The following is a 14,262-nucleotide window of genomic DNA, read 5'->3' as shown; positions in this document are numbered from 1 at the left end:
ATGTTTGTAATAAACTTTATTAAATGCGATAAAATATTACACAGTTCAAACAGAGAATCCCAACAGGGAAATCATGTCCGTTTCTGTTAAACTAAGTAGCAGAGCTTTGTTGCTGGCATTAGGAGAACAGCTTTGAGCTTCGCTAGAGATATGTTCTAGAAAATCCCCATAGTTCTTAATGAATAATTGAAGACAATATATAACTGAGACACTTGTTTGCTACCTCCAGAGTTGGATCCTAGAGGACCATTAAATTAATTTTTAATAACGTATGCTACAGTTAAAGTTATGGGACACAAAATTTCACTCTATTCTCCTTGTATAAAGAATAATCCCGAGGTTATAACCCGAGTAGCAGGAGGTTCACAAGCACTAATAAAGCAGAAAGGGAAACATTAGGAGAGCTTACAGCTACTCCAATTTGGTTTTCACATATCATTTGTTCATGCCTCTTACCTAAAGACGTATTCCATGACTTTAACAGTGCACCATGACAATAATACTTAAATTCCCCAGCGCAGTTCTCACTTACACGGTCACTTCTCCCCCTGCCCCAAAAAAACCCCTATGAATTGTTCAGGCCTTTCAAGTGTGCAGGATATGTGCAACATCTTATCCATTTTAGTTATTTGTCATATGCAGTCAGTGAGGAGGCAATTTCCGCTAGTGCCTCAGGGTGATGCTGAAAATGTTTCACAAATTCATTATCCAAGAAGAATTCAGTATACTAAGTTGTCTGCAAAATAAATTTGCACAGAACAATGTAATCATTAGGAAATCCAGCCCATTTTCAGTAATTGCTAACTGCACCTAAGCTTCCATTAATCGCTGCATAATAGCGTTTCACCTAATATTAACTCTGTCCCCAAGAAAGGCTGGTTTACCTTTGGAATAAATGAACGTAATAAAGCAAGGTAACAATGAAGAACGACAAACCAGCACAAACCTTAAAACACAAAAGAACAAAGCAGTTACCAAATATCCCGTGCCATGAATAACTCTATTTCTCTAGACTGTCACCAGACTACCACCGAGGTGAGCAGCATGCAAGGATGTATTTAAATACGGGTAGAGTCGAGTACAATTTGTAACACTATGATGGAGCACGACGGTTTAAGACATGGAGTGACGGCCCGTACCCAGTGAAGCTTTCATTTCATCAGAAACAGAAAGCAGTTTTGGAAACCCTAGTTTGCAGTTTCTTGACAAACTCTTTGTCACCATCGCAGCCAACGGTCCATGCTCACTCCATACGGAGAAGCCTTTGCCCAACGGCACTCGTGCTTGAGATGACAAATGGAGAGAAGAGGAAGAGAGAGACATGCTCAACACCCAATCCCTTCATGCTCTTCTTGACCACTTTTGAACACAGACACTTAGAATAAACCAGTCTACCATTTATACCTACCAACAATAACCTGATGAAAGAGAAATTCAGGACACATGTACCCAGCCAGAACAGGAGTCCCTTTCTCCAGAAGAAACTTCCAATGCCAACCAGTTATGCAGACATACTACACTCACTATACAGCCTTATACAGCTTTACTTGGATGAGAGAGTATCTTTTCACAAGTGATTTTTGAAATTAAGACATAATTAAGTTTCAAGGCTTCTAGGAGAGATCTGTGAGCTGAGGTGGTCTGTTAGGACTTGTTGAAGACATCTGAAGATACCTGCAAAGGCAGTAAGGTCTCCATGGCTTTCAAAGGGCTGCCAACCAGGTAGTGATATGTTACTAAATTATACCTAGAAATTTCAGCTGGAACCTGCTCTTAAGATCTACCATTCAGTGTTGGCCATGACAAACCGCAGTAGAAAGGAGGTGGGCAAACCCTGTAAACGCCAAGCTGCAGCAATCCTAAACCTTGTTGTTCCTTTTCCTTATTTTCAGGCCAGAGCATAAACTGTAGATTAAATGTGGTTCTTGCCAGAAGATTACAGTTATGGTTTCCACACCCAGCAAAGATGGAATGAACCAAACAACAATGAGATAGAGATACATATATTTTTTAAGTCCTGATCTTGGCCAGGAGGGGTTCAGACCTTCAGACCTTTGTCCCACCCACTTTTCACCATCTCAAAATTGAGATAGAGAATCTGGGGCTTCAGCACAGATTTCTGGCTAAAACTAGAATGCATGCACATCCCACAATTTACAGCACAGCTTGTTTGTCCTCCAAAGTCTGTCATACCAAGACAGCAAAGATCGGAGCAGCGAAAAAACATTTGTAACCATACAGGCTTTTAAATTGATTCACTAATTTGATTTTTTTGATGGTAAGAGACCACCATTTTTTTGCAGTACAAGAGACCCAGCTATTCCAGGCATCATACAAATACTGACCAAGACAAGATTCCCTGTTGCTCAAACCTTTGTGAACTGGTTAGTCACATTTAGATTAATGCTTTGTGACCTTTGGAGAAAGGTCTTGCAAGCTCAAAGATTAAACAGAGAGGAACGTGCATCTGATGGTGCAATACACCAACGGCTCTGTGTTTAAATATCACCTGGCTAGAGCGATTGTCCGTTTTGAAGACCGCAGCATCATCCTCCAGGAATCTTCCCTTATTTGAAATGCGCAAAACCACACCACAGATGCGGCTCATAACACCACGAGCCGCTACGCTCTCAACACTGCTACAAAACCAGGTGGCAGTTTCAGAAAGGCCATTCCTCACTTTTGGTTTTGTGCACTTTTTGTTTGTTTGTTTGGGGTTTTTTTTGGGGGTGTTTTCCTCTTTTTTTTTTTTTTAAAAAAAAAACAAAAAAACAAAAAAATCCCAAAAAACAGCAGGGCTCTTCAGACCACCCCACCAGAGAGGCTGCCCTCTCCTGGGGCTGCGTAGGCAGTTCTGATGAAGATGGTATCCTCACCCTCGGTAGCTCTGCTGCTCTGAGCCAACATCACCTTCGCAGAGCCCCAAATCACTTGGCTCACTCGGTGAGCCCCAAATCACACGGACTCTGTACAGCGCTGCCCTCGCTGCAGATCAGTGAGAGAAATCCAATTAAAGTTAGCTGTAGTGCTCCCTGTTAAGTACTTTCTAGTTATTTTAATTAAGTGTGAAATTGAGGTATTTGCATTTACTCTTACTTTTCTTTTTTTTTGAGCATTGTGTGATTGTGTCGAAGTTAGACCGTCTGAAATCAATGCAAACTGAAATTGGGAGTTACCCACACCCTTGGATTGTAACACAAGCAGGATTCAAAACCTCAGCCTGCAACTATGACCGGCTGACTTAATGAACTTGAAACATCCCATTAAGAAAACCAACCCAGAACGAGGTTCCCAGGAGCATGACAAACTGAGGGGTAAAATAACGTGTGGGTTGGACCAAGCACTATCAAGGAAACGCCTTGATCTTCAACTGTGGCCGCCAGATCACAGAGCCGTCTTGAGGGAGGACATCAGGTTCTCATCCGATTTGCTGCTCTTAGTAAATGGTCCCAGAATATCCTATTACAGGCAGAGGGTGCACACAGCTACCCCAGGCATTAGCTGACTGCTCAACTATGCCCCTACAACATATAAAAATCAAGTGACAAAGCAGATGATTAAAGAGAAATAACCAAAAAGAAATTAAAGCTAACGGTTATCTTAAGTTACATCAAATTGTCTTTTGTCCTCCCTGAGCAGCTACATAGGGATGCTGGAACCAAATTAAGAAGAAAATTATAACCTGGCTCATTTTACCCAACCTCGATGTTAAACATCATTTCATGTTGTCATCGCAGCCATTACCCTTTGGCACAAACTTTGGCCACTCTCATTTTTCCAAAATCTTATTCCCTGTTAGAATCCAAAAGAAGTTTACAAGTGGGTTAGCAGCTCAATTTAAAGCATGTTTGGGGGGGCTGTAGTTAGCACAGTCCACAGCATAGACGGGGCCAATTTAAATCTGTGCTCTTTTGGTAAATGTTAGGAAAAGCAAAAGGGTCAAAAAATATCTAAATTTGCTAAAATTTGGAGCCACACAATAGCCAAAAAGCTATGGAAACAGAAAGACCACAGAAAAGACACTTCCAGAATGTAAAAGATAGCAAGAAAATATTAAATTTCAGCTCTACTAAATAAAATATCTTCAGACGCTTATTTTTTTTTTTGTTTTAAAGACATCACTGAGATCATAATCAATCAGTCTGGCTACTTAGACACACAGCGCCCCAACAGAGGATTTAGCAAAAATGAAGTACTAAATAATTCAGTATTTAAGCAATCGTGTAAGGAATATGTAGCTGCAAAGGACAAATAGCAAAACAAGATTATTTTTCTGTTACTTCAGTATATACTGTAGCTTTAACAGGGCCTTCCAGCGAGCTAGCTAAACATTTTTTCCATGCATAGAATTGAGATGCTAGCTTTCAATCTCATAGTTTAAAAAGTTAGACTTAAAAAAAAACCAAACCATTTTTACTGTATTTACAGCTATTTTCTTTTTCTTTTTTCTCAGCTAGGTTACCCTTTTTCTTTAAAAAAAAAATAATCCTGCCCTGCTCTGTTACAAATCCATATACCGCTAAGCTTGTAAAGGAATATTAGGAAAGTCTCATTTTTGGACACATGTACTACAAACATATCGTACATGCGTTATGTCCAAGAAATTGGAGAGATAACCCTGTTCAGACAAATACTATATTCTCAGAATGAGAAATTTAAATTAATAAGCTTTAAAATTTCAGTTTCCTCAAAGATTTTTTTTTTTTTCCAGCTGTAACATACACAAACTAGGTGAAATTTATGCTCTCCAAGAAAAGTTGTGATGAATTTTGGATATGCTTTGATACATCAGCTCTAATCTTCTGGAAGATTTTCACTTTTTCATTCTTTCTCAAGATTCATTATCAATATTTTGGACGTCTTACAAAGCATGAACACAAGCCCCTGCGAGAGTCCCACAGAAGTCAACAGCCAAAAGCACAGTGACAAAACAGGCATTATTTGACACAATTTCATACAATTTTTGCATACAGCTCTAAGAATAAAACTCATATATCGAGCTGTTAAAATACAGGCAGGAGCCTGTAGCACTGGAATTTGTACAGAACTGATACTGTAAAACGTTATGCCGACACTTGACAAAATGGAAATTGCCGTTTGCAAATCTGCGCATCTTGAGGCCATGGTATTAAACAGCATCAAAATAACTCATTAAGGTGATAAATTTCAGCTTAAGTCCCCATCTCTTTTATTCTAGCATCGAATCTAGCATTGAATTTCCGTCTAGCAGCTGCAGTAAAACACTAAACCATTCTCAGCGGTTGAACGACACGATCTCGGCATCACGGTTTATTGACTCATGACGGATGACCAGCACGCCTTTCAAGTCTTTGATCACCGGTAGAGATTCTTGGTTATCTTTCAAATGTTTATTGCAAATTTCTAAACTCAAATCTAAGCCAAACAATAATGATTAAAACGGCAAGACATCAACTCCACCTAATTTAATACTAAGATCTGTTTTTAAAGTGGAAACTTTTTGAAACTTCATACCAAGCATGTTTTCAGTTGTTGGCTACAGAGCAAGCAAGAATTCTGTACTGAATAAAGTTACACTAGATGTTAATATCAATTAAAGTCTATTCCCACAATGAGCTGAAAGCACAGAGCCTGTTGAGCAGAATTTGAGGTGTTCTGCCTAGTTTAAAAACCAGAATTCTTCTCTGTTTCCACCCTGCCATCATGATAAAAGGCTTTCAGAGTTCTAAACCTATTTTTTTTCCCCACCCCATTCAAACATTGGAAAGCAAAATATAATTCTAACAGATTTAACCCATCCACAGCTACTTAAATGGACACTTCTCTGTTGCTTTTGGGATCGTACAAAATTAAATGGACAATTCTCCTGTTAATTTCAGGACTGTTCAAAATAAGTCAAACTTGTCAATATAAATACCTATCACATGCCCATTAAAGCTTACCCATTTGTTTTTTCCACTGCTTTTCTAAATATGCTAAAAAATGTTGGAGGCCAGTATTTTTGTAAAGTCAACTCAACCATTCTGCAGTAAAACCAATTTACAGAAAGTACACTGCAAGATAACTCTGTAAGACCCAGACTTTATCGTGCTGAATTACTGAACTATATGCAACCTTCATTTTTACGTTGCTCAACTTTTGAGCAGTTTTAGAGATTTTGGTGTGCATCTCCTTCGGAACTCAGGAAAACAAACCCCAAAACCTAAGAGGAAAGGGATGGACCCCTCACTCACCGGGCACCTGAGCTGACTACCTTTCTGGTGGGACAGCAGCAAGACTGGAACTCTGGTTTATTGGACAGAGCAGAGACCCCAGTCTGGAGACAACTGTCACAAGAGCAGGTGTCACGCCATCCTTTGAGGGATGACACATTTTGCCAGAGGATTTTGGCTACCTCCCCATTAGAAGGAACGTTGGAACTCTTCAGATCTGTCCCACGCTGGAAGAACTAACAGCAACTATTTCCAGTGCTCCCACATTTAAACTCAGTCCTGTCCCCTCTTGCCTACTCCTAGCCCCACACCAGGTCGAGGTCCCGACTGCCCATTCTTACTTGTGGGAACATCCCATGCTCTACTTCATAAAGGCTCTTTATAGCTTACCTCGCCTCCTTCAGCCAGTTCTACTCTTGTCTATGCTGCAAAAAGAAGGTCGCAAGGTCTAGTCCCCGCTTTCTGTGACATTACTGTCAGTTCTTGTAACCACATCTGGCTCTTGATCAAGCCTACTCACCATCCCTCAGATTTTTTACCTCCTCTACAGTCAAACTGGACAGCTGCTTCTTGCCTAGGGGTCATTCAATTCAAGCAAGAAAATAAAACTACTACACTCACCTTCTACTCCTGAAGACACTCTACTATCAAAGAGCTGTTACAGGGACTATTGCCCGGCTACAACTGGCAGAGCTGGCTCACTTGCTTCACACAACTGGGACACGGACAGTATCATCAATGCTACATGGAGTGAGGGGAAGTCATGTGCAATGGAAGTTAACAACTTAGAAGAAACTATCAACTGATCTTCAGAACCTATACAGGAATCGCTAATAATTTGGCTGAATTAAAGGCCTGAGAAAGTCACAGCTTCTGTCTCAATGTTTTATAACAGACATGTTTGAGATCACAGTGGGGGGGATTTGTTTTAAGTTTGGCAACATAACAAACAACTTGACACCTAGTCTTTTAACAGGCAAAAAGAGAGAACCACAACAGTTTCCTGGCTCAATACAAATATAAATACAAGGCAAATAAACATCTGACAATTATTATTTTTTTTTTTTTTGGCCAGTTGTTATAGGTGAATTCAAGTCCGGAAACATGAAGCAGTTGATTATTCTCAAAGGATACTTTGCACAGTAGTAATCCAAATACAAAATGCATATTGGCATGTACTACAATGAAAAAGTGTTGACATACATTCACACTTTATTTCATTTTTTTTAAGGAATGAAGTACCAGTAAAGATCCATGTGTTTGCCTTACTGCAAACTCCTTGCTTTCACTGAGAAGCACTTCATCTTGCAGACAATCCCACACAAATGAACGCTTCCTTTCCTTAGATGTCACATTAAACTACTCAGGTTTTAAGTGTTGTGAATGGGATTTGCAATCTGTTATAGTGTAAGTAAAGAGGATTGTCTGTATTTATGGAGCAAATGCTGGAAAACAAAGAGAGAATAACATCTCCTTTAAAGTAACTGCAGACAGTACAACTGGCGTATTTTGAAATACTAAAACAACAATATTGGATCAGCATATGAAACTCTACTGTAGAGACAGAGTTAATGTACTACTTTCTTCTGCAAAGTAGAAACAGACTGATGTTTTTTTCCCTTGTTTCCCCCCCCCGCCCGCGTAACAAGTAGCAATATGAAATGCCATTACTGCCATCAGATAACTTATGTACTCAACTTCTGCATTCAATGAATCCCTTAAGATAACATCTATTTAAGGAGATTTATCTGGCCGTATTCATGTATATTAAAAATACACATACACATTTTGCAGACTTGCAATTTAATGTATTTTCATAATTCACTACAAAAATGTGGTTTCACAACTGCTACCATACACTGGGACTCCTACAGTAGAATGGAGGATGTACAGATGTCTTTCCCAGAACTGGCAATACTGCGCATTGTGCAAACCTTCTAGGACTCCAACTCTTTTTGAGCAGCAGTTAGAAGAAAACTTGTTGGTTGAATACTGATATCAAAATACAGATTTAAATAATTTACTCTCAAAAACATTCATATTTATAGACTCTTACAGAAAATAAACAATTCATCCGATTATCAGCTATGTCCTCAGTTTTTCCAGTTCCAAGGTATACACCGGTCTCCATCCTGCAGCACAGAGTAGAAATGCGAAATGCAAAGGTGCATGCCTTGTAGGTACGGCAATGATTCTTCTAGCAGTCGCTTACAACAATCTATCATCTGTGCACTGGAAACACTGGGTTCCTTATACAGCCGATCCAAAGAAAATTTTTCAGTGGAAGTATCGATTAGTTCTTTTTCCGTAATCATCATCCTAGCAAATGAAGACAACATACAGTGACAAAATTAGAACTTAATCTCTTTAAAAAAAAAACCCCAACCTTGAAAAAAGTATATTTGTAGGTATATGCATGTAAACAAAGGTGTCACTTCATGTACACTATGGTACAGCTGAGACTTTTGTGCAGGTTGATACCCATGTCTAAGTCAGAGGCTAGACTGAACATGCTTCCATGACTACGGGCAACAGCATACCTACAGAGCCACATTTGAAAGCCCGCACCATGACTTTTTTTTTTTTGCTTACCAGGGAATGGGGAAAAATACCAAAATAAAAATCCTATGAGGCTCCATTTTTAATGTAAGGGATGGAAGTACTTAAATAACCTTAAAAGTGTAAGCTTCAAGAAAAGTCATGTTAGTAACTATTCTGTCTTCTTAACTAAGACTACTCTGCATGTCATCAAAAACAACAGATGACAGGTACAGCCATCTGATACATTAAATGTGTTAATAACTTACTAATTGCAGAAAGTATATGGAACATTGAATTCATAGCTCGCAGATGTTTTTTTTCCATTCACCTCAGACAAAGAATGGTAAGACACCACATGGCAAACTCAAGGTACTCAGAAATGAAGTTAATGTGCAGAATTAATCAAGAGTCACTGGAACAGTGGATCACCTGATGCAGAGACAGTTTGGGTCCAGCAAGACTTACTAGCAAAGGCACTGAGCCACATTAACATAGCTATATACTTCTTCCAAGCCAGCTTGGTTAAAGAAACAGCAGCATCGCTGTCCTACGACACAGACCTTGAGCTAAGAGGGCTCTGCAACTCCAACCTGACTTTGTGAGAGGAGCTACAAAGCAGCAGCCACTGGGATGCGGATCTGCCCAAGCTAAGCACGGACACAGCTACCAATACCGTTTGACTCATAAAATGACTACTGAAGGGGCTCAACACCACTCTCTCCAGAGCTCAGTTTGGTATCTCCCTGTGCTTGCATGGGACCGCACTCTGCTGAGGCACCTGGATGGCTCTACCCAGCTCTGGCAGTCAGGGCTGACCCGAGCCAGTGAGTCACGCTGGAGCAGGCTTGCCCTCTCTACCGACCACCTCTGCACCACCCTCCTGCGCACTGTCTCCGATACCCGAGCACCAAGCTCTCCTGTTCCGTGAAATCTCAGGCTCCCTCGAAGGATATAAAGATAGCGGCACACAGTGAGAACTGAAGGTTTATTTTTAGTCACTTTCACAAGGAGGCTTACACCTTTACCACAATACAAAACCGATACTTTACAAAAGCAAGGAAAGGGGAACTAGACTCATACTAAATCCTGCATTACCAGAAGACTGACATTATCCACAAAGATAAAACCATTTTCTAGAGCAGCAGTGTTTGAACTCTCCAGTGCATCAGGTCATACAGAACTCCAGTTACGCTATGCTATTTACTGGATGTAACACATGCATCTGCTTGTGCAAAGTAAATTCGTACATTTCCGAATATTTTCCTTTATCTCAGGGGCCCCTTTCACAACCACAGAAGGCTAAGGAAAATCAGAAGTACAGAATGGGTTCTGTTCAAGGAAGCATTAAGTAGAAAAGGGGTTTTCAGCTTCAATAAAAAGACAACTAAGGGGAAATATGACATATCCACAAAAAAAAGTAGAGGTGATAAATGCAGAATGACTGTTTTGCATTTCCTACAGCACAAGAACAAGAGAATGCCAAATGAAATCATCAGGCTGTGGGTCTATATATAAAACAAAGAATACCTCTTGCCTCCTTCATATACACATGCTATATGTAATTCAACTGTGCAATTTGCTGCCACAAGATATTCTGGGGCCATAAAGTGCAAGTTGGCTCAAAATTAGACAATTAAGAGGGGAAAACAGAAGATCTATTGAACACTCTTAACATGAGATAATGTTTCCAGTTTCAAGTATTTTCTCAAATGCAGTCAGTCAGAAACTGGGAAGGAGTGAAAAAAACAAAACCAACCACATTTTTTGCCTCATTCATACAGTCCTTCCGTAAGCTAACAGATGATGGGGACAGACCTTCAATATGACCCAGTATAGCTGTTCTTTACTACTTTATACAAACCAGCAATCATCCAACACACAACAGAAGAGCTGAGATATTTAGCTTGGCTCTTACATTCTTACAACACAGCTGCTTATACTCTGAGGGGAGTCCCACAATTCATTCACTGCTAGCCTAAAGATGACATTTTTCCTGGATTAGTGTCTTCATAAAGTGGGGTGGGGTGAGGCTTTTTGGAGAGTGAGTTACCCAGATGCAAATACATGCAATTGCTACAACATCGCTCCCAGCCTCTACAGACAATACTTTCCCAGCTGTCACATGCGGACAGCTACAGAGAGGGCTATTCAGCATTTACTATATGGCAAAAGTAACTTAATTTCAAAGCTGGACTAGGGTTATGGAAAAATTCCAAACCTCCATGTTTTACCAAAGTCCATCTCCAAAATGTATCGTCCCAAGTGATCACATCTTTAAAGGGCTAGAACCATAAAGCCTTCAGTAAGACTCATGCCTAAAATAATCTTGACAAAAAAACATCTGGATCTATACACCATGCATATACTCACCACAGTGTAATATTTCAACAACTTATTAAAAGCTTTCCAAAGCATAAACTTGCAGTAACAGCATCTAAAAGGTCAGTAATACCCAGTTGCCTATCACAGTATTTTATTCAAAAATAAAACCAGTATCTCTACTTTATGCTCTTAAGACTTAAAGACACATACAAGGTGAAGAACAATATTTACAGTTCTGATAGATATTACAAGTCACAGACTTAAATATTTAAGTATGGTACTATGACTCACCGTTGTCATCTCCCTCATCTCACTCGCATCTGTGAGAGTACCAAGGAGGTATTTCTCTTATCATTCTACCCCAATTTTTTTTCTTCCTCTTGTAAGGTACCAACTAATCTTTTCCTCACCCAACTGACAAACAACTGGAAATAATAATTCTCTAGTTGGTCTCAGTTATTTTTAGTTTATATTTTACTGTTTTAATGTTACTAACATTATGACAAGAATAGAAGTTTGTTGCTTTTCTTACTCAATAAAAAGGTGTCTTCCTTAAAAAAAAACCCCAACCCTCCTTTGGGGGAGTAATTGTAAAAAAAATTACAAAATTTTGTCTTGTAAGCAGAGATGTTTTATTTCTGAATAAAGTACAACTGTTTCTACATGGTGAAGGATGGGCATTTTCTAACAATTGTTTGAGTTCGCTGAACACTGAAATTTTTAACTTAGTAAAGCTGATAGGTAGAGTTCTGTTTTATAAACAGAAGGTTTTTTTCCACCAGAAGAGCATGAACACATTCTCCAAAGTTCTGCTCCTCCTCCAAATAAAACATATGACATGCAAAAGATTTTCATGAGCTAAATGTATTTAGTCACATAAACACTTACTCTTCTTTTCTTTTCAGATTCTCTCTTGCTTCCTGTGCTTTGGCAAAAATAAACCATTGAAGGGTTGCTGGATCACAGACTGTTGGTATCGTAAAGTGTCCAAATTCATGTAAGCTTGGTGCATATCTGTCACTAATGAACACAATGGAATTAAAAAAAACAGGTATCATTTTTTTTATGCAAGTTTTACATGAATTACTTTCAGAATGAAGATAAAAATATCAATTAAACATAATCAGAATAACTGGTAAAAAAATTAACCAAATGTGGTTCATGAGAACACAAAAGCATAAAGCTTTTTAAAAATTACATTTCAAAAGTAACTCTGTGGACAATACTCAAAAAATACAAACAGCAACACCATCACACCCAGCTGAGTGTTGACTTGATTACACAACCTTTGATTTAACCCCACACAACGCCATGAGAAAGACAGAACTTTGATTCTAACTTGAATGAAATATACAGATTTTCTTTAATTTGACTCCTCCTTAACACATAAAAAGACACTTAAAACCTTCAGAAACAAGAAGACTTTGACATGACATTCAAGATTATACTAGTTTTCTTCTTAGTGAGAACAATAATCAGAGTAACAGAAAAAAAAAAAGAGTAAAAGCTCTAAAAGAAATAAACTTTTCCTGCAAATACCTACCTTTCCAGAATCATTTGCAAGCCTCGCAGACTGCGAGGATGAAAAGGTAGTCTACTGTCACGTAATTTATTATAGAAAGAGTCCAGAGTCTCTTAGTACTCTTCTAGAGGCAACATAGGTTGCAGTTCTTCAATATATATTACTTGTATGCCCCCCAGAAGCTGGCTTTTCTGATCTTCCAAGAACAACAGCCTTTTTTGAAGTTTATAATAATTTGGCAATCTCTCAAAAATCTGTGCACACACACAAACATTTCCTTTGTTACAAAGCATATCACTTAATATTAAGAAATGAAAAAATTTAAGAAATTAAAGAAACTATGGAAGAGTCACTTAACAATGCAAACATACAAACTAAGGGCAAAAAAAATAATCAAAGAACATGAAAAAAAATCAGAAATATCAAACATATATATTTTGGGGCAAGATATAACAGAATAAGCTTGTAAGTATTTTCAGTCTTTATACTATAAAGGCACCAAAAGGTCATAACAAGATTGATGGATGTCCTTTATCTCTATATATACACAGAAACTAACAGTCCCAGATCCAAAAGAAAAAAAAAAAAAGAAACAAGGCTTGCATAAAATGTTTTATCACCACAGTTACAGTGGTAGAGCTATTCCACACACAATCAAAAGCGTTATTGCCAGTCTAAATTCTACCAATTCTCAAAAAAGAAAGAAAGAGCCTCTGTTGCTGGAACTAGTTCTTTCCAAGGGTTTGGATGATAACCTAGCCCATCTCGAGTCTGAGGGGAGAGAAGAAAGAAGGATGGTACCAGACCTCTAATTTACAAAACCTACACCAGAAAAAAGGTAAGAAGTGATGAGACTTGTAAGTTGAGACATAGAAGGTGTCACAGGGAGAAGGCTGCAACAGGACAACAAGTGAATAAGGAAAGTCTGTAGTAATGGTCACTGCTTACCACCTACCCAGTTATTACTGGAACACAGTTCTCCGTACAAAAACCATACTGCTGCAACAAGTCAAGTGATTTCAGAATAATCTTTTTAGAAATCCAAGACAGTAGTAGAATGAGAGCAGTTTTTGGCACAGTAAAATCCATTCCTTCAGCATTTCCATTTGTTATAAACTGCAAAAATCCTCTGAATACCGTGCCTCTGACCATGCATTTTACATACTGACTTGGACCCTACTGCTTCCTTTTTCTAATAATTAGTAAAAAAAGTACTAGCATTTAGAACTGCTGTCTAAAATGCGTTAAAATTGGACAAAAAAAATCTTATCTCCAAAAAACTGAGCGGCTAACCAACCTCATGAAGATTTTTCACTGACTTTTTCTGTGAATCACTTGACGTGATCTTCAGTGCACTTTAAAATAAGCCCTTGATCTCAGGTTTAAATACATACCTCTCCTCTGTCTTCCAAAGCAAATACTATCAGCGCAACCAACTCTACATTGTCCCATCTGCATAATACTTCGTGCAGACATGACCCCTTTAGAAAACTCAGCAAAAGTTAGAAAGAAGTAGCACTTCTCTTTTCAAGGAAGACAGTGGGTTTTTTAGTACTAATCAGAAGAACACTTATTTCAATGACTATCAATACTTTCAAATATCAGAGTAGAAAGTTTAGCATTAAATTCTAGTTTCTCAGTTTAAATTCTTTGTAAATAATTCACATTAACAAACCGTGGTGGTTT

General features: G+C 38.6%; 1 protein-coding gene across 1 annotated transcript; it reads right to left on the bottom strand.

Annotated features, from left to right (window-relative positions):
* Positions 1 to 7,977: 7,977 nt before the first annotated feature.
* On the bottom strand, positions 7,978 to 12,869 carry LOC104292572 (T-cell activation inhibitor, mitochondrial-like). The gene is given in 3 exon segments (XM_009891973.1): positions 7,978 to 8,510; positions 11,943 to 12,074; positions 12,598 to 12,869. Coding segments are annotated over 3 exon segments (630 nt in total). The 3' UTR covers positions 7,978 to 8,284.
* Between the last annotated feature and the right edge of the window lie 1,393 nt (positions 12,870 to 14,262).

The sequence above is a fragment of the Charadrius vociferus genome, unplaced genomic scaffold, assembly GCF_000708025.1.
Source record: "Charadrius vociferus isolate BGI_N301 unplaced genomic scaffold, ASM70802v2 scaffold349, whole genome shotgun sequence".
NCBI classification, from domain to species: Eukaryota; Metazoa; Chordata; class Aves; order Charadriiformes; family Charadriidae; genus Charadrius; species Charadrius vociferus.
The sequence above is the reverse complement of the archived record's forward strand: the minus strand, read 5'-3'. Positions and strand labels throughout refer to the sequence as shown.